A 20685-nucleotide genomic window follows, 5' to 3' on the forward strand; every position below is an offset into this window, starting at 1 on the left:
TTTGAAGGCCTCAATTCTTCTGGGCTTAACCTTTTCCATAATCCAGCTCTCACATCCATACATGACAACTGGAAAAACCATAGCCTTGACTAGATGGACTTTGTTGGCAAAGTAATGTCTCTGCTTTTTAATAGGCTGTCTAGGTTGGTCATAGCTTTTCTTCCAAGGAGGAAGCATCTTTTAATTTCACGGCTGCAGTCACCATCTGCAGTGATTTTGGAGCCCAAGACAAGAAAGTCTGTCACTGTTTCCATTGCTTCCCCATCTATTTGCCATGAAGTGATGGGACCAAATGCCATGATCTTCATTATTTGAGTGTTGAGTTTTAAGCCAGTTTTTCCCTCTCCTTTTTCACCTCAACAAGAGGCTCTTCAGTTCCTCTTCTCTTTCTCCCATAAGAATAGAATCATCTGCATACATAAGGTTATTGATATTTCTCCCAGCAATCTTGATTCCAGTTTGTGCATCAGCATTTCGCATGATGTACTCTGCATATAAGTTAAATAAGCAGGGTGACACTATGCAGCCTTGACATACTCCTTTCCCGATTCTGAACCAGTCCATTGTTCCACATCCAGTTCCAACTGTTGCTTCTTGACCTGCATACAGGTTCTCAGGAGGCAGTTAAGGTCGTCTGGTATTCCCATCTCTTTAAGAATTTTCCAGTTTCTTGTGATCCACACAGTCAAAGGCTTTAGCACAGTCAATAAAGCAGATGTTTTTCTGGAATTCTCTAGCCTTTTTTATGATCCAAGAGATGTTGGCAATACAATCTCTGGTTCCTCTGCCTTTTCTAAATCCAGCTTGTATATTGGGAAGTTCTCGGTTCACACACTGTTGAACCCTAGCCTGAAGGATTGTGAGCATTACTTTGCTAGCACATGAAATGAGTACAATTGTGCAATAGTTTGAACATTCTTTGGCATTGCCTTTCTTTGGGACTGGAATGAAAACTGACCTTCTCCAGACCTGTGGCCACTGCTGAGTCTTCCAAATTTGCTGGCTTATTCAGAGCAGCACACTAACAGCATCATCTGTTAGGATTTTAAATAGTTCAGCTGGAATTCCATCACCTCCACTAGCTTTGTTCACAATGATGCTTCCTAAGGCCCACCTGACTTCGCACTCAAGGACGTCTGGCTCTAGGTGAGTGATCACACCATTTCGGTTATCCAGGTCATTAAGATGTTTTTGTATAGTTCTGTGTATTCTTGCCACCTCTTCTCAGTACTTCTGTTTCTGTTAGGTCCATACCATTTCTGTCCTTCATTGTGCCTGCACTCAAAGATGAACTTCCCAGGTCCGTAGGTGTCCAATATGCTACTGGAGAAGAGCGTAGAAATGGCTCCAGAAGAAATGAAGAGGCTGAGACAAAGTGGAAACAACACCCAGTTGTGAATGTGACTGGTGCTGAAAGTAAAGTTCGATGCTGTAAAGAACAATATTGAGCAGAAATCTGGAATGTTAGGTCCATGAATCAAGGTAAATTGGAAGTGGTCAAACAGGAGATGGCAAGAGTGAACATGGACATCTTAGGAATCAATTAACTAAAATGGACAAGACAGCGTGAATTTAATTGATGACCATTATATCTACTATTGTGGGCAAGAACCCCTTAGAAGAAATGGAGTAGCCCTCATAGTCAACAAAAGAGTCCAAAATGCAGTACTTGGTTTCAATCTCAAAAACGACAGGATGATCTCTGTTCATTTCCAAGGCAAATCATTCAATATCACAGTAATCCAAGTCTATGCCCCAACCACTAATGCCAAAGCAGCTGAACTTGAATGGTTCTATGAAGACTTACAAGACCTTCTAGCAGTAATACCAAAAAAAGGATGTCTTTTTCATCGTGGGGGACTGGAATGCAAAAGGAGGAGGTCAAGAGATATCTGGAGTAACAGGCAAGCTTGGCCTTGGTGTACGAAATGAAGCAGGACAAAGGCTAACAGAGTTTTGCCAAAAGAATGCACTGGTCATAGCAAACACTCTCTTGCAACACAAGAGACAACTCTACACATGGACATCACCAGACAGTCAATACCAAAATCAGATTGATTATATTCTTTGCAGCCAAAGATGGAGAAGCTCTATACCATAAGCAAAAAAAAAAAAAAAGACCAGGAATTGACTATGGCTCAGATTATGAACTCCTTACTACAAAATTCAGACTTAAATTGAAAAAAGTAGGGAAAACCACTAGGCCATTCAGGTATAACCTAAATCAAATCCCTTATGATTATACAGTGGAAGTGACAAAACAGCTATACCATTTCAAATTTCCACCATCAGTACGTAAGAGTTCCTATTTCTCCACGTCATCACCAACACTTGTTATTATTTGACTTTTCACTTATAGTTGGGAGAAGGCAATGGCAACCCACTCCAGTACTCTTGCCTGGAAAATCCCCTGGATGGAGGAGCCTGGTAGGCTGCAGTCCATGGGGTCGCTAAGCGACTTCACTTTCACTTTCCACTTTCATGTGTTGGAGAAGGAAATGTCAACCCACTCTAGTATTCTTGCCTGGAAAGTCCCAGGGATGGGGGGAGCCTGGTGGGCTGCCATCTACGGGGCCGCACAGAGTCGGACACGACTGAAGCGACTTAGCAGCAGCAGCAGCAGTTATAGTTACCCTAGTGGGTGATATCTTACTGTGGTTTAGGTTTGCATTTCCCTACTAGCTAATGATGTTAAGCATCTTTTGATGTGCTTATTAATGAAAGTCGCTCAGACATGTCCAATTGTGACCCCATGGACTATACCGTCCATGGAATTCTCCAGGTGAAAATACTAGAGTAGGTAGCCTTTCCCTCCTCCAGGGGATATTGCCCACCCAGGGATCAAACCCAGGTCTCCCACATTGCAGGTGAATTCTTTACCAGCTGAGCCACAGGGAAGCCCAACAATACTGGAGTGGGTAGCCTATCCCTTCTCCAGTGGATCTTCCTGACCCAGGAACTGAACTGGGTCTCCTGCATTGCAGGTGGATTCTTTACCAGCTGAGCTACCAAGGAAGCCCATGCTTATCAACCACTTGTATATTTTCTTTGAAGAAATGTCTCATTTAGAACTTTTACCCATTTTAATTGGGTTATTTGTTCTTTATTATTGAGTTAGGAGTTCTTTATATATTCTGGATACAAGTCTCTTATCGCAGGAGATTCCAACTTCTGGGCTGTGGACCGGTACTCTTGCCAGATCAGCAGCAGCATTAGATTAGAAATAAAGTGCACAATAAATGCAATGTACATGAATCATCCTGAAACCATCCCCACAATCCCAAGCTCATAGATAAATTGTCTTCCACAAAACCAGTCCCTGGTGGGGACCACTGCCTTTACAGATATGTCATTTCCAAGAATTTTCTCCCATTCTGTGGGTTGTCTTTTCACTTTGCTAATGTTGTTCTTAACATATGTGTTCTTAACTACCTCTTATCTAAAGCAGTTAAAGTAAGCTTTCAGTGAACAGAGGGAAAATGAACCACACACCCTCCTAACCACTGATAACCAAAGCAGTAACAGCAAGTTGGAAACCAACCCACCAGCTATTCTCCCCTTCATTCTTAGCAAGAGATTTCCCAAGTATTAATATTAGAACAACACATGGATTGCTCTTTTCTTTTTAAATAATCATTTTTCTTATTTTCAGCAAATGCAGTGTTGATCTTTTTCTTTTTCTTTGCCACACCACACAGCATGTGGGATCTTAGCTCTCTGACCAGGGATCAAAGTCACTCCCTTCACTGCAAGGCAGATTCTTGACCACGGAACCACCACGTAAGTCCAGGATTGCTCTCTTTTGTTCCCAGACATTTCCTTGTCTTAATACCTCCCAGCTCCCCTTGCAGCTAGATATAACCACACAACTCCATCAAGGTCAATGGTATGTGAGCAAAACCAGCGTGTGCTTCCTCTGGAAAGCGTTCCTACTACAAGAGACAAGGCTACATGGCACATGTGAGTCGGCAGATTGCCCTCAGGTGACTAGCAAGGTAAATGCACAAGAGGGGGCATGACTGACACCAAGAAGTGTATCAGCTCTGACCTGATCACCTTCAGGCTTGCTAACAAAGAGAAGAAACTCATCTTCTACACTGTTTAACGTATGTTATTATATTTTGAGTTTTTCTGTTACATGCAATCAAATCTGATCTAAACTCATGTGACAGTGAAGTGCATGCTCTTGATTTACATGTACACAGGTCAAATGCAAGGCCAGGCTCCATTTTGCAGTTTAAGAAGTATTTCCTATTGTCACAGTGTTAACCTGACTGCTTTTCCAACATAAGGAATAAAAAACTAGCAAAGACTGAAACCAGGAAAGACAACAAGGTAACTTCACATGAAACATGCAATCGGTGGTGAAATGCTGTGTATGAAGGTCCACATTAGGCACACACCCCACTAGAAGCCTATCTGCAATACCCACACACTCCAAGACGGGCGAAGTGTATTTTCTTTGAGCAGAATGCAAACACGGGCGCTCACAATGCTGCAGCATGAACAGAAAAAAAGGACAGTTCACTGACTGTTGCCTGACCGAATCCAATCCCGGTCCTGTCACTGCTAAGCAACAACTCAATTTCATTTAATCCAGCACAAATTTGGTGAATGCCCACCACACATAAAGCACTGCATTGGGTACTGCAGTTCATGAGCTAAGACTCTTATCCTCAAGGAATTCCTAATCTAATAGACAAGGAACAAATTACCTGTAATTCCCAATACTGTGCTTGGCCGCGAATCAGAGAAAGAGACAAAATAAGAGCCAATCCCATTCAAACTTTTTGCTAAATTATGCCTTAAAAATCCCCAGAATTAGGGTAGTGACTCTCTCTCCCTCCTTCCTGATTTTGTTCTAGAAGTAGAAGACCAACAGCCACACACTGCCGGTAGTGGGTAAAAGGAAAGTGAGGGCCCCACAAATACACTATCCACTGGAAATATCCAACCTGAACCGACTGCGGTTGCTCAGGAATGAGGAAATAAACCAAAGACAACAGAACTCTATAATGCAACGGAAGAGTCACGTAACCCCAGAGGCTCAAGGAGATACACATGGGAAAGCCTTCTAAGTCAAACCAAAAGCTTTAGAGAAAAAGACTACAATGAGAATACACTACTTAAAAAAAAAAAAAAAAGATTTATATATTATTAGTATTTATATGATAAGGTTAAAGTATCATACCTATATAAAATGCTGGGCCCATAAAGAGTATGTACCTTGTTTCCCCCATGAATTCTTGGAAACTTTACAAAAACCAGTCAATCACTCCCACTCTGGCACTGTTTGAAATGCCCAGCACACACCCCAGAAGCAACTATAAAAATGGCTATTAAAAACCTGGAGTTCACAAAGGAGATCTGGGTATAGACAATAAATTGGGAAGTTTTTACGGACATACAGATAGCATGTAAAGTCCTGAGGCTGGACAAGATGGTTAGAGAGAGGAGATCTAAAGGTTGAGCTCAATGGAATCTCAAATATGACACAAGTGAACATGTTTCAGAGACAGAAATAGACTTGCTGAAATAGAGAGCAAACCTGTGGTTGCCAAACGGGAGGCAAGGATTGGGAGCTTGGGATTAGCAGATGTAAACCAGTATTGATACATATATAGGATAGACAAAACAACAAAGTACTACTACACAGAACAGGGAATTATACTCAATATCCTGTGATAAACCAGAACAGAAGAGGGTATAAAAAAGAATATATACAGATATGTGTATATGGGGCTTATAGAAATATATATGCTGCTGTTCAGTTGCTCAGTTGCATCCGAATCTTTGGAACCCCATGGACTGCAGCACGCCAGGCTTCCCTGTCCTTCACCACCTCCTGGAGCTTGCTCAAACTCATGTCCATCCAGTCAGTGATGCCATCCAGCCATCTCATCCTCTGTTGTCCCCTTTTCCTGCCTTCAATCCCTCCCAGCATCAGGGTCTTTTCCAATGAGTCAGCTCTTTGCATCAGGTGGCCAAAGTATCGGAGCTTCAGCATCAGTCCTTCCAATGAACATTCAGAGTTGATTTCCTTTAGGATGGACTGGTTTGATCTCCTTGCAGTCGAGGGACTCTCAAGAGTCTTCACCAGCACCACAGTTCAAAAGCATCAATTCTTCAGTGCTCAGCCTTCTTTATAGTCCAAATATCATATCCACACATGACTACTGGAGAAATCATAGCCTCAACTATATGGACCTTATTGGTAAAGTAATGTCTCTACTTTTTAATGCACTATCTAGGTTTGTCATAGCGTTTCTTCCAAGGAGCAAGCATCTTTTAATTTCATGGGTGCAGTCTCTGTCACAGTGACTTTGGTTTCCACTGTTTCCCCACCTATTTACCATGAAGTGATGGGACCAGATACCATGATACTCCTTTTTTGAATGTTGAGTTTTAAGCCAGCTTTTTCATTCTCCTCTTTCACCCCATCAAGAGCCTCTTTTAATTCCACTTCTCTTTATGCCATAAGGGTGGTGTCATCTGCATATCTGAGTTTATTGATATTTCTCCCCACCATCTTGATTCCAGCTTGTGCTTCTTCCAGCCCAGCGTTTCTCATGATGTACTCTGCATATAACTTAAATAAGCAGGGTGACAAAACACAGCCTTGATGTACTCCTTTCCCAATTTTGAACTAGGCTGTTGTTCCACATCCAGTTCTAACTGTTGCTTCTTGACCTGCATATAGGTTTCTCAGGAGGCAGGTCAGGTGGTCTGGTATTCCCATCTCTTTCAGGATTTTCCACAGTTTATTGTGATCCACACAGTCAAAGGCTTTAGCATACTCATGAAGCAGAAGTAGATGTTTTTCTGGAATTCTCTTGCTTTTTCTATGACACAATGGATGTTGGCAATTTGATCTCCGATTCCTCTACCTTTTCCAAATCCAGCTTGAACATCTGGAAGTTCTCGGTTCAAATATTGTTGAAGGCTAGCTTAGGGGATTGGAGGATTTTGAACAATACTTTGTTAGCATGTGAAATGAGTGCAATTGTATGGTAGTTTGAACATTCTTTGGCATTGCCTTTCTTTGGGATTGGAATGAAAGCTGACCTTTTCCAGTCCTGTGGCCACTGATGACTTTTCCAAATTTGCTGGCATACTGAGTGCAGCAATTTCACAGCATTATCTTTCAGGATTTGAAATAGCTCAACTGGAATTCCATCACCTCCACTAGCTTTGTTCATACTGATGCTTCCTAATGCCCACTTGACTTCGCACTCCAGAATGTCTGACTCTAAGTGAGTGATCACACCCTTGTGGTTATCTGGGTCATGAAAATCTTGATTGATAGATAGACAGATACACACAGATACATACATACATATATATGGGGCTTCCCTAGTGGCTCAGATAGCAAAGAATTTGCCTACAATGCAGGAGGATCTGGGTTCAACCCCTAGGTCAGGAAAACCCCTGGAGAAGGAAATGATAACCCACTCCAGTATTCTTGCCTGGAGAATTCCATGGACAGAGGAACTATATACATATACACACACATGTATAGCTGAGTCACTTTGTTGTACAGCAGAAATTAACACAACACTGTAAATCAAATTAAATAAATTTATGCTTTGATAAAAAAGAAAATTTTTTAAGGAAAAAAAGAAAATACTGAGCTCCAGAGAACTCTAACAACAAAAAGTCCAGGAAATGAGGAAATCTGGCAAAGGAAGCTAAAAATGGAAAAGCCAGTGGGGTGGGAGAAAAAGCAAGTAGGTGTGAGGTTATTGAGCCAAGTAGAGCAAGGGTATCACAGAGGGGAAGGTGAACGGCCACATCAGATGCTGCTGCCAGGAAAGAACAGGAAGACGGAGAACTGACGCTGGAGGTGGCGCTCTGAGACCACGATGACCCTCGCAGAACACGCAGAGGAGGGTGGAGGGGAGGGCCCGCTAAGAGCAGGAGGAAGGAGACGGGGCCCTGGGCCCCGACGAGGACAGGAGGAAGGGGACGGGAGCCCTGAATATACGGTGGAGGTGGTGCACCGAGACCACGACGACCCTCACAGAACACGCAGCGGAGGGTGGAGGCGAGGCCCGATGAGAACAGGAGGAAGGAGCCGGGAGCCCTGGGCCCCGATGAGAACAGGGGGAAGGAGACAGGGCCCTGAATATGCAGGAGGCCTGAATACAGGAGCTTCTTAAAGAATTTCTGCTACGTGTGAGAAACGAAACATGGGCAGCAGACTAAAGGGAAGACAGGGTTCTTTCACTGGTGATGGCGGTGGTATTTTTTTTTTAATATGGATGAAATTAAGAGTGTTCTGTACACTGAGGGGAGTCGTCCAGTAGAAAGGGAAAAACAGGTGTCAATGAGAAAGAAAAAGACGAACTACTTGTGTGACATCCGGGAGAAGTAAGGAGGGAAGGCGAAGAGGGGATGGAAACAGCTGGACAGAGGCTGGCCGCTGCGGTCCGCAGGGCAGTGGAGGGAAGGCGGGGCACTGGCGCTGAGGAAGGGGCGGGCATCCATTTCAGTGGAAGAGCTCTTCAAAGGAGTTCTAAGTTCACAGAGTTCACAGCAAAACAGGACACAAAATCAGCAAAGGGAGGCAGTCCCAGAAGCTTAGAGAGAGGGGAAAATATAAAATATTCATCAACTAGGAGAATGAAGGAACTAAGAAAATGGAAGATGCTTTGTGGTCAGGATTAATGGCCTATCTGAGGCCGGTGGTCATGACTCTGAAGTGAGCCCAGTGAACACGACTCAATACACCTTTCCAGGAAGAGAGAAGGCAGAGGTGAAGCCTCCTTAATTTGGAGCTGCGCAAACAAGTCTAATCAAGGCAGAGAAGGGCAATGGAGTTGAGTGTAGTGAAAAGAGTGACTTTAACAAATGACAAATTCACACACTGAAATTCCATTCACACATGGAAAGAAGTGAGGGTGTGAGGGGCTGAGAAAAGTAGGATCAGTTGATTGTAAGCGAAGACTACTTACTAGGGAAGAAGAGAAGGCGGTGTTGGAAGGAGGAAGCCTCACAATTGAGATGGTGGACAGGGTACCCATCCTGGTGACAAGATCTAAGCAGTGAGCGTGACAGGAAATGGCTGAGGGAAGGGGAGGAACAGAGGCCTGAAGGAGAGGAGTCCAAGGAGAAAGCACCACTCGAGGTGACACTGAAATTACCAAGGAAAGTGTAAAAGCAAGGCACACGGACAAAAGGAACTTCAGAAGTCTGCATGCGGTTCCAAACACGGAAAAAAGTAAGAAGAGAACAGACTGTAGAGAGAGAGACTTTGAGGGTGAAACCATGTGAATGGATGGAGAAACAAAAGCCACAGTGGGAAATAACTCTGTAAGGTGCAACGGCTGAAAGCGGACAGGTTGCCCAAACTGGGGGAGGACCAGCCTGGTTCCCTGCGGTGACAGTCACGGGATGGAGGAGGTCCAAGGTCAGCTCGAGTCCAGTGCTGCTGAAGCTGCCGAGGGCTACATCCAATTGCCTGCTACGTGTACCACTGAACGGCCCACAGCAAGCTAACCCCACAGGCCCACAACTGAAGGCATCATCTTCCTCCATCCTTGTGCCTTCTGCTTCTCCCATCGTAGTAAACGGCACCACCTAGTTGCTCAAGCCAGAAACCTTCTCCTCCTTCACCCTGGAATCTAACATCCAACGTTTCTGTAAATTTCTCTCTACAAGTCTTCCTCAAACAGACACTCTGGCCACCGCCACACCAATCCATAACCCTTCCAACCATTCCTGCCATTTCTAAACTTTCTCTACTCTGCCACAGTGGGTTTTGAAAAGCAGGAACCTACCACTCAATGCCCTGCTTAAAACCATTTAATACACTAAGCTCAAAACCTCAGGGTCAGGCCCTGACCCCCGCTGTCCAGCCTTATCTCCATCGTCCCCGGCTCTCTGCCCCAGTGATGCTCAGTGTCCATCCCCAGGGGGACCTCACATGGACCACGCTCTCCTGTCTCCAGAACTTTACACATATTAATCACTCTGCCTGGAATGTGTCTCAATCAATCCCAGCTGACTCCAAATACACCTTCAGTTATCATTATAGACGTTAGATCCTCTATGCCTTTCTTGAATCACGTAAACTAGATTACTGGTCTGCCTCCACCCAGTTCCCAGAAAGCAGCTCTGGGCATCAATGGAAGTAAATCAGTGATTTCTTCAAGAAGAAGGCAGCTGAGAGGGTAAAGATCCAGGTCCCCAGAATGCGTGCATGCTAAGTCACTCCAGTCGTGTCTGACTCTTTGTGATCCCATGGACTGCAGCCTGCCAGACTCCTCTCTGTCCATGGGATTCTCCAGGCAAGAATACTGGCATGAGTTGCCATGCCCTCCTCCAGGGAACCTCCCCAATCCAGGGATTGAACCCACCTATCTATGTCTCCTGCCCTGGCAGGTGGATTCTTTACCACTAATGCCACCTAGGAAGCCCTCCAGGCCCCCTACCTCACTTTAATAAGGGAACTCTCTTTTTTTCTGATTTATATATGCCTAAAAGTGTAAAGTTTTTATTTGAAAAGACATCCCTATAGAGCAGTTTGAAAACGACTAAAATCAGTTCAGTTCAATCGCTCAGTCATGTCTGACTCTTTGTGACCCCATGAACCACAGCATGCCAGGCCTCCCTGTCCATCACCAACTCCCGGAGTCTACCCAAACTCATGTCCATTGAGTTGGTGATACCATCTAACCATCTCATCCTCTGTCATCCCCTTCTCCTCCCGCCTTCAATCTTTCCCAACATCAGGGTCTTTTCAAATGAGCCAGCTCTTCACATCAGGTGGCCAAAGTATTGGAATTTCAGCTTCAACATCAGTCCTTCCAATGAACACCCAGGACTGATCTCCTTTAGGATGGACTGGTTGGATCTCCTTGCAGTCCAAGGGACTCTCAAGAGTCTTCTCCAACACCACAGTTCAAAAGCAATAATTCTTCTGCACTCAGCTTTCTTTATAGTCCAACTCTCACATCCATACACGATTACTGGAAAAACCATAGCCTTGACTAGACAGACCTTTGTTGACAAAGTAATGTCTCTGCTTTAAAATAGATCACCTCTAACGTCTTCCCCAGTTCTGAGGGTCTCCATTCAAAATACCATCATTATGAAAGTAACTCCACAGTAACCACTCATCAACCTTTGTGAGGGGTGGAAAGTACTGGGTTGGTCAAAAAGTTTGTTCGGGTTTTTCCATAACATCTTGCAGAAAAACCCAAACAAACTTTTTGGTCAATTCAACAGTTATTGTAATAAGGATATCAATGAAGAAGAGCATTTGGCATGATCAAGGTCTTAGAGAAAACACAGGACTGGGGAAAATCAATACAAAATTAAAATAAAATTAATACAAAATTAAAACAATAAATGGAAGTACTAGAATTACCCTTTTAAAGAAATGCAGATTAACCTCATTTGACACATTTTCTGTAAGACATCACTGCTGACTCACCTCTGTCAACTATTTCAGAGGCAACACACTTACACAGTTATACTCTGATGCCTGCAGCAGAGCAGTTAAGAGCCTGGGCTCCAGGGACAAACGCAACAATTCACATCTCAGCTCTTCCACTTACTAGCTACATGACCTGAGGAGAACCACATAAGGCTCCGTTTTTCATCATGAAATGAGAAGCATAATGTCTACCTGACAGAGCTGGGCTGAGGATAAAATGAGGTAAAGAAGAGAAGAATTCAGAACACTATCTGGTACGTACAGAAAACTCAGTCAATGCTTACAGCATACATACTTACGCTCAAGTTGTATTATACAGCCCGAATCTCTTCTTAAAGATTTTTAACTTATCCTTACTGGCTTGAAATTTAACCTCTTTTACAATGACGTTCTCTTTTTTTACAGTCTTGGCAAAAGGCTTATTAAACCATTTGTCCTTTTCATTGTATTACCATATTATCATGATACATAAACACACATTTTTATGTACCTGGTCTTCAATGCATTTATTGAATGAACCCCATAGACTCAGTTACATCATCTGAGGGAAGAGGAAACACTATTTTTGTATTCTTGGGTCCTGATCTGAAATGAACTTGTGTTTAAAAAAATCTCATATTGTAAACTTTTATTATACAAACATGAAACATCATTATCTAGAGACCATTGCTGCCCATAACTAGGGCTGGCAAGAAACCTTCATACCATCATCAGTCATTAAAAAAGAAATATTCTATGAGCACCATGATTTTCCTTAGTACTATGGAAGGACACAGAAATAAATGCCAGACAGGTAGTAATATTGACAAATGAGCTTTGTTTTTCTTTTTTTCACTTCTTTCCCTCCAGCAAAGATTCTTTTCTAACTAAAAGAATCTCTATAACTAAAAGTCATATTGCGAGAAAAAAAAAAGATAACTAGTCTTTGAATAAACAGAGTTTGCCTGTGACCTTCTATTACCTTTCCATATACACATGGAAAATTCCCACACGCAAAAATGAATACTGCTGTGTGTGAAGAGCCACAAGCACCTCTTTCTAGCTCCATCACCTACTTCCTCATCTTCACGCCTCACACTTTTAGTGCCAGAAAAGGAGGCTTGGATCAACAATGAAACCCCCCAAGGTCACTGTTTAAGCAACAACACTAGTTAAAGTGACTGCAAACTTCGGCCAAGACTAAGCTATATCATTCCACAGCCAAACGCAGTGACCAACACAGAACAGCCCACAGTGAATACACAGCTTGGAAAAACAGAAAGATAACCGTCTCCCAGGCCACAGAAATCCAAGCTGCAATTACCTATTTTTTAAATGATTTTCTGAAACGACTCCTTCCATGAAGTCCAGGAATTCCAATAACTTACCGGTCAGCAGCTTCCACGTCAAAGCAAAACCTTCTGTCAATGGAGTCAGTATGTCTCCTGATACATTCTTTCAAAAAGAAGACCTCTCCATCCCCCTGCGAAGAATCATTTTAAGCATTTTCAAACACTACAGTATACACATACACAGAGTTACGTATCCTATACTTGAAGGGGGGAGGGGAGGCAAGGTTCAGATCTTAGGTTCCTCTATTCTGTTCTCTTTGGAACCAGTTTATTTCGAACTGTAGCCATTTCTGTCACTGACCTTTTCTTAAGATTTTTTAGACGCTGCTTCAATTACAGTAACCTTAAACCAGACCTTATGAGTGCTAATTTTAAAAGGTGGATTAGCAATATAGTTTCCACATGTCTATATTTGTTATTCTTATTGCCCTCTTGTTAAAAAAAAAAGATAATGTGTTTGCATTTCACATTACATTATACGACATGAAACAGCCCACAGGTAACCATTTCTGACCTATGAAAACTTTAATTCCATAAGAATCTACCTAAAAGTACATGAAGGACCTTGGATCAGCCATTGTGATCATCTCAAGCTAGAACCATTCCATTTATGTGGGTGTGTGCTCAGCTGTGCCCAGGTCTTTGCAACCCCATGGACTGCAGCCCACTAGGCTCCTCTGTCCAGGGGATCATGCATGGCAGGAATACTGCAGTGGGTTGCCATTTCCTTCTCCCGGGGATCTTCCCAACACATCTATGTGCTTTGCTGTTTCCTCAGTGAATCACCTTGAATTTACCTTTACTGAGTGTTCAGTTAAATATGGTACCATTTTATCTCAGTTAACCACCCTCTCCAAGAGCTTTAAAAAGCAGCAGAAAACAGGAGACAGAAGCAATGCAAAAACAGGTTCTCAGTAAGAAACTGTAAGAGTCTGAGAAACACTTCTGGAATATTTTAGTATTTTCTGGAATGTGAAGATCTCTAATACTAAACCAGCATTCAGATGTAAAAAACATTCAAAATATCACAGTCATCGTATTTTAAATGTATTTGTTATTTGGGGCTAAAACAGAAAGACACCACTAAGCAGATGTGTCCTGGGTCTTGAGTCGGCTCTGAAAGGAAACTCGCACTCCAACCCATGCTCGGTTTGTCATTAAAGAGAATGGGAGTTAGTGTTCAAGAGGGAGGGTTCACATGTCTATCTATGGCTGATTCATGTTGACGTATGGCAGAAACCAACAGAACATTGTAAAGCAATTATCCTCCCATTAAATATAAAATTTGTAAAAACTGGAAAAAGTGTACAGAGATACAGAAGCTAATCCATATTTATCCTCTCACTGCAACTTCTGATCATGTCAGTGGCCCTCAGAGGTATAAAGTAATCACGAGCATTTGGTTAATGAGCTGCGCACAGTTGCTGATCATTCCTGGAGTTTGCTCTTTTATTAGATTTGATGCTTCACTTACCAACAAATTTTGCCTTCTCTGTGTCTGACATGTTCTTAACAAATTATTCCTGACTGTATCCATTAAACTTTAGTTACATTTGACAAAAATAAATGAATGTGATCTTTAAAAAAAAAAAAAAAAGAACACAAAAACAACAAAAGCCATCCCCCTCCAGGGGTGACATCCTGGCTTCCTCTTCTTTACCATGGCCACGATTTTCCATGTGTATTTTGATATCACAAAAATGTGCTTCTATTATAAGCAGCTTTAAATAGTTTTCAGGAAGATGCAAAGTACGTGTAAACAGAAGTGAACTTGGGTTAATTCTGTATTCACAGAAACAAAATTATGCCCATCCACCCAGCAAGCAATGAATTAACCTTAAAATGTGTCACCAGTTACAGTCAATGTTAGTGAGAGGAGCTCTGTGTTGACTATTATTGTTGCTAAGAGCTACAGCTTCTGCTTTAAAACAAAGACCACCTTTTCCACCCAGACAGCTCCTGCGGGCTTCTCGCATACATTTCCTATATCACGAGTTGCTGTGGAGTTTATTTCTCAGGAGGTGTAAACTAAATGGTGAGTGTCTAAGTGAGAAGGTTCAAGTCTGAATGAAAAGCAGAAAACTTCACTACAGATCATCTACTCTGTAATCTTTTCATTTATGTGAATTTACGTGTGCACGTGGCTCAGTCAATGCAGAATCTGTGAGAGACGTAGGTTCAATCTCTGGGTTGGGAAGATTCCCCTGGAGGAGGAAAATGACAACCCACTCCAGCCTTCTTGCCTGGGAAATCCCATGGACAGAGGAGCCTGGAGAGCTATCCCCATGGCGGGGATAGCAAGAGTCAGACACGACCTAGCAACTAAACCACCACCACCATGTACAACGTCAGGCCTCCCCCATAAATCCTGAGCAGTCAGCCCCCTGAGTCAGGAAAGCATGCTGAAGGTATGAACTCTATCTTCCAGTAACAGGGACGTCAAATCATTCTTTCTTTAAAAAAAAAAAAATCTGACCATAAAAATCCATGCCAACAGGACATCCCTGGTGATCCAGTAGCTAAGACTCCGCATTTCCAAGGCCGGGGGCCTGGGTTCAACTCCTGGTCAGGGAACTAGAGCCCACACCCCACACATAAGAGATCCGCGTGCCAGAACTAAGACCTGGGGCAGCCAAATAAACATTTTTAAAATATTTTTTTTAAAACCACATGCCAGCAATTCAGAAAATACAGGAATTATTTTCTGGCCGATTTTATTTAGGAAAAAAAAAAACAATCTTTTCATTCTAAAAGCAAAATGGAAGGTATTTATCATTTAATGGAAACACCATTAAAATGATGCCCTCAAAGACCACCTCACAGCCAGTACAAAGCATAAAAAGGAAACACTTACAAGTTTCCCCCCGGATCTGTGCTCAAACGGGATCATGGTGAACTTCTTGGCAGCTTTTCGATACATGCAGTAGTGTTTGACCCAGCTGGAACCGAATGGAGGAGGCCCTTCAACAAGAAACAGAACTTTACATGTTTCCTTATAAACAAACAGGTATGCAAAACTCTATATTGCTAAAGAGAAAAAAGCCAGAAATGGCAACTAATACAGCTCAAGAAAACAAATCAGCAACACAGCTCATCTAAGACAAGGGAAAAGCTAGGGGAAATAAGAGGGCTCATATAGACAGTTTGAGAAAAGGTCCTAACAGTTCTCAGCAACAAATAAATAATTTAAAGACATGTTTTTCACATAATCTGCTAGACTGCTATCTCATACATGAAAATCTCCTAATTGTAAATTATACATTTTTTTATTTTTGTCTATGTATGAATAGCTTGTGAGAATTCCAAGAATGCCACCAGATATATGTGATGGTTTTGGATTCAATTCTGGCCTCTCAAAATAATAGAATTGTAGAATCACAGTGCAGAAAAGCATGTAGACTATAAATCTATCTAGTGCTTTAAGCCCACTAAAGCACCTTGTAAGCAGCTATCCTTACTAACGATGTCAAAGGTAAACTTTAAAATGAAGTATGAGACCTCCCTGATGGTCCATCGGTTAAGAATCTGCCCGCTAATGCAGGGGACAAGAGCTTGATCCCCGGCCCGGGAACGAAGATCCCACATGCCTCAGAGCAACTGAGTCCACGTTCTGTAACAGAAGCCTGTGTGCCACAGCTGAAGAGCAGCCCCCACTCACCATCAGTAGGGAAAGCCCGCTCGCAGCAACAAAGACCCAGAGCAGCCAAAAGTAAAACTAAATTTAAATGACGTGTTTAGAACAGAAGAGTGAGTTGTCCACATGTGCACCAGAACAGTTTTGGAACCACTTTTTACCTCTTGCTTGGTCAGTATTACAACCATCAGAGCTCTTAAAAGAAAATGATCCCAAGTCAGGAGACCTAGAACGGTTCCATCACAGCAAAGGAAAAGCGAGGTCCCATTCAGTTTGATAATTTTTTCTTTTATCAAGAAAGGACATTAAAATAAAAAAAAGTCAACCCTATGATCAACATCATCACAGCTGAAAATATAAATAAAGCCTAAAAATATAGATTTTTATACCTAAAAATCAAAAAGAACAAACTTGGAGGGCGGGGGGGGAAGGACCCATTTAAAAGAAATGCATTTAGCTTTAGGAAAAATGAATTACATCACCTTGGGTGGAGGGGAGATGAAAGGGCTTAATAGACCACAATAAATCTCACCTCAAAACATCCTTAGTGCTGGGCCAGAGTTTGGGAACCCTCAGTGTGTGTGTGTGTGATCAACAGCAAGCATGTGTACTCTGTTCTATGGTTCATAAAAATACTGCATAGGTATTTCATTCAACACCAAGAAAAATACCTCAAGAGACGATACGTATATTACTGTCTTTTTAATCTAAAGAAAATCTTAGGCTTAGACCAAATGGCAAAGCCAAACCTCAGAATCTCTTGCCCAGATATCAAGGTGCTTCACTGATTAAGCTGCCACCCCCTCCCGACTTCACCAGACCCCGCTCAACCAGCCCTAAGCACAGAGATTAGTGACAGCTTTTCATGCCGTCCAAGTTTTGGGCAATATGACAGAGAGGGTGTAACACAGACTCGTGTGTGTGTGTGTTTAAGTCGCTCAGTCGTGTCCAACTCTTTGCGACTCCATGAACTGCAGCCGTGTGTGTGTGTGTGTGTGTAAGTCGCTCAGTCGTGTCCAACTCTTTGTGACTCCATGAACTGCAGCCTGCCAGGCTCCTCTGTCCATGGAATTCTCCAGGCCAGAATACTGGAGTGAATAGCCGTCCGCTCCTCCAGGGCATCTTCCCAACACAGGGATGGAACCCAGGTCTCCCGCAATGCAGGCGGATTCTTCACCAGCTGAGCCACGAGGGAAGCCCAACACAGACTCTCGTCTCGGGCAGTTCCAGCACTGAGGAGGTGCATGATCGAAGGAGCACTGTTAATCCCCCAGTGCTTCTGTGTTCTCACTGGCAAACGGGGTGATAACAGCACCTCACAATTCATAGGAGTTCTTAATGCATTAAATAAAACAAGATGGATAGAGAGTTTAGCACAGCTAAAAAGTGAAGAGTTCTGTCACTGTGGTTTTTTCAGTCCAATTTCAGCCCCATCTCTCTCAAAGTCAGTAAGTTAACCAACAGTTATAAGTCTAAAAAAAGATTCTTGTGACATTTTTCACTTGACTGTTAAAAAGGTTAAAAAAATTAGAGGGGGAGGAAAGGAGAACTTGGGATTAGCAAACTAGTAATACATAGGGTGGATAAACAAGGTCCCATTCACTGCATAGCACAGGGAACCGTATTCAGTGTCCCATGATAAATCACAATGGAAAAGAATATGAAAAAGAAAACAAACATATGTATAACTGACTCACTTTGCTGTAAAATAACACATATATTTTACTCCAGTAAAAAAAAAAAAAAGTATATACTCCAGTAAAAATATATATACTCAAGTAAAAAAAATTTTTAATGAAATATTCACTCTATACACAGCTCAATAGCTGTTGTTCCTGACAGCACCTTTAGAAATGACACGATTTTGCCATTCAACCAACATTTGTAAAAATAAATTGCCTCTCAGTTTTGTTTTTTTGGGGGGAGGGAGGAGACTAAAAAAAATTAAACAAATTTACAGTTGTGCCATGCCAGTAACTGTCCTTCATGAGACACTAAGACTAAGCCCAGATTAAAGAAGGGCAAGTGGAGAAAGGACCACCAGTCTCCCCACTGCAAGTAACAGGAACACCCGGTCACGCGGCTGTTCCCTGAGTCTCTCTGCTACAAAACTGGTCAGTTTGGGAATCCCGTTGCAAGAGTCACACTTGGCAAATGAAAACTCTAAAGCAGCCTAACTACAGTTAAGGGCGGAGGGGAGGGAAACAGGAAATACAGGAACATTCTCACACACCACTCCTGTGTGTGCATGTGCAGTTCCCAAATCACGGCTGACTTTTCAGCCCCACGCACTGCAGCCCGCCAGGCTCTTCTGGTCATTGGATTATCCCAGCAAGAAGACTGGAGTGGGTTGCCAAGCCCTCCTCCAGGGGATCTTCCTGATCCACGAATCCAAGTCTAGTCTCCTCCGTCTCCTGCGCTGGCAGGAGGATTCTTTACCACTACACCACCTGGGAAGCCCACGACTCCTCCTCCTAACTGGCAATCAGGCTCCACAGCTGAGGAGGTAAACCGCAACAGCCTCATCATTAAAGTAAGACCACACTGTCCAAAGTCTGAAGGCATCGTGGGGTGCTTTAATTTCAAAATAAGGATACTCTACAATTGCACTCATCCCACACACTAGTAAAGTAATGCTCAAAATTCTCCAAGCTGGGATTCAGCAGTACGTGGACCGTGAAATTCCAGATGTTCAAACTGGTTTTAGAAAAGGCAGAGGAATGAGAGATCAAATTGCCAACATCTGCTGGATCATCGAAAAAGCAAGAGAGTTCCAGAAAAACATCTATATCTGCTTTATTGACTATGTCAAAGCCTTTGACTGTGTGGATCACAATAAACTGTGGAAATTTCTGAAAGAGATGGGAATACCAGACCACCTGACCTGCCTCTTGAGAAACCTGTATGCAGGTCAGGAAGCAACAGTTAGAACTGGACATGGAACAATGGACTGGTTCCAAATAGGAAAAGGAGTACATCAAGGCTGTACATTGTCACCCTGCTTATTTAACTTATATGCAGAGTACATCATGAGAAACGCTGGGCTGGATGAAGCACAAGCTGGAATCAAGATTGCCAGGAGAAATAGCAATAACCTCAGATATGCAGATGACACCACCCTTATGGCAGAAAGTGAAGAGGAACTAAAGAGCGTCTTGATGAAAGTGAAAGAGGAGAGTGAAAAAGTTGTCTTAAAGCTCAACATTCAGAAAATGAAGATCATGGCATTCGGTCCCATCACTTCATGGGAAATAGATGGGGAAACAGTGGAAACAGTGTCAGACTTTATTTTTTGGGAGCTCCAAAATCACTGCAGATGGTGACTGCAGCCATGAAATTAGAAGACACTTACTCCTTGGAAGGAAAGTTATGACCAACCTTCATAGCATATTCAAAAGCAGAGACATTGCTTTGCCAACAAAGGTCCATCTAGTCAAGGCTATGGTTTTTCCAGTGGTCATGTATGGATGTGAGAGTTAGACTGTGAAGAAAGCTGAGCGCCGAAGAATTGATGCTTTTGAACTGTGGTGTTGGGGAAGACTCTTGAGAGTCCCTTGGACTGCAAGGAGATCCAACCAGTCCATCCTAAAGGAGATCAGTCCTGTGTGTTCTTTGGAAGGAATGATGCTAAAGCTGAAACTCCAGTACTTTGGCCACCTCATGCGAAGAGTTGACTCATTGGAAAAGACTCTGATGCTGGGAGGGATTGGGGGCAGGAGGAGAAGGGGACGACAGAGGATGAGATGGCTGGATGGCATCACTGACTCGATGGACGTGAGTCTGAGTGAACTCCGGGAGTTGGTGATGAACAGGGAGGCCTGGCATGCTGCGATTCATAGGGTCGCGAAGAGTCGGACACAACTGAGCGACTTAACTGACTGACTGACTCACACACTGCACGTTCGCTAAGAGAAAAACAATGCTGAAAATCCAGGGAGGTAAGTTAGCATGTCATCCAGAATTTTTTTTTCATAGTCATATGCAATTGCCCTGGTAATTTTAACAAGGACAAAAACCGATCTCAGACAAAGCACACAAGAAGTGACGTGAAAGCAGGAGAGACATTCGCCCTTCTTGACTTCAACACGGAAGAACAGGGCTCTGGGGAGAGGGTGCAGGTGCATATGAGTATGTGGGTGGCTGGGTGTTGGTGTTAATGATAAGGATGAGAAGAAAAGAGGAAAAAGCTAATACCCACCTCGCTTTCAGATGTTACTAAGTCATTCCTCCCTTGCAAGCAAATTTTAACAAAGTGTGACGGAGAATCGGTTGGCTGTGGC

The 20685-nt window shown here is 42.9% G+C and overlaps 1 protein-coding gene across 18 annotated transcripts in view; it reads right to left on the bottom strand.

Annotated features, from left to right (window-relative positions):
* The window catches only part of ARHGAP10 (Rho GTPase activating protein 10), a 376372-nt gene that overhangs the window by 190796 nt on the left and 164891 nt on the right, over positions 1-20685 (bottom strand). For all 18 annotated transcript variants that reach the window (XR_015144127.1, XM_086346463.1, XM_086346459.1 and 15 more), the window contains 2 exons: positions 15626-15732; positions 12808-12902 (listed from right to left, as the gene is read on the bottom strand). Coding sequence is in view for 17 of the 18 variants with exons in the window: in XM_086346463.1 (XP_086202589.1) it covers positions 12808-12902; positions 15626-15732 (202 nt within the window). In the remaining variant the exon portion in view is untranslated. The remainder of the gene's footprint in view (positions 1-12807; positions 12903-15625; positions 15733-20685) is intronic.

Source organism: Bos grunniens, chromosome 17 (genome assembly GCF_055505025.1).
Source record: "Bos grunniens cultivar Pamir isolate PY7600 chromosome 17, Bosgru_T2T1.0, whole genome shotgun sequence".
In the NCBI taxonomy this organism is placed as follows: Eukaryota; Metazoa; Chordata; class Mammalia; order Artiodactyla; family Bovidae; genus Bos; species Bos grunniens.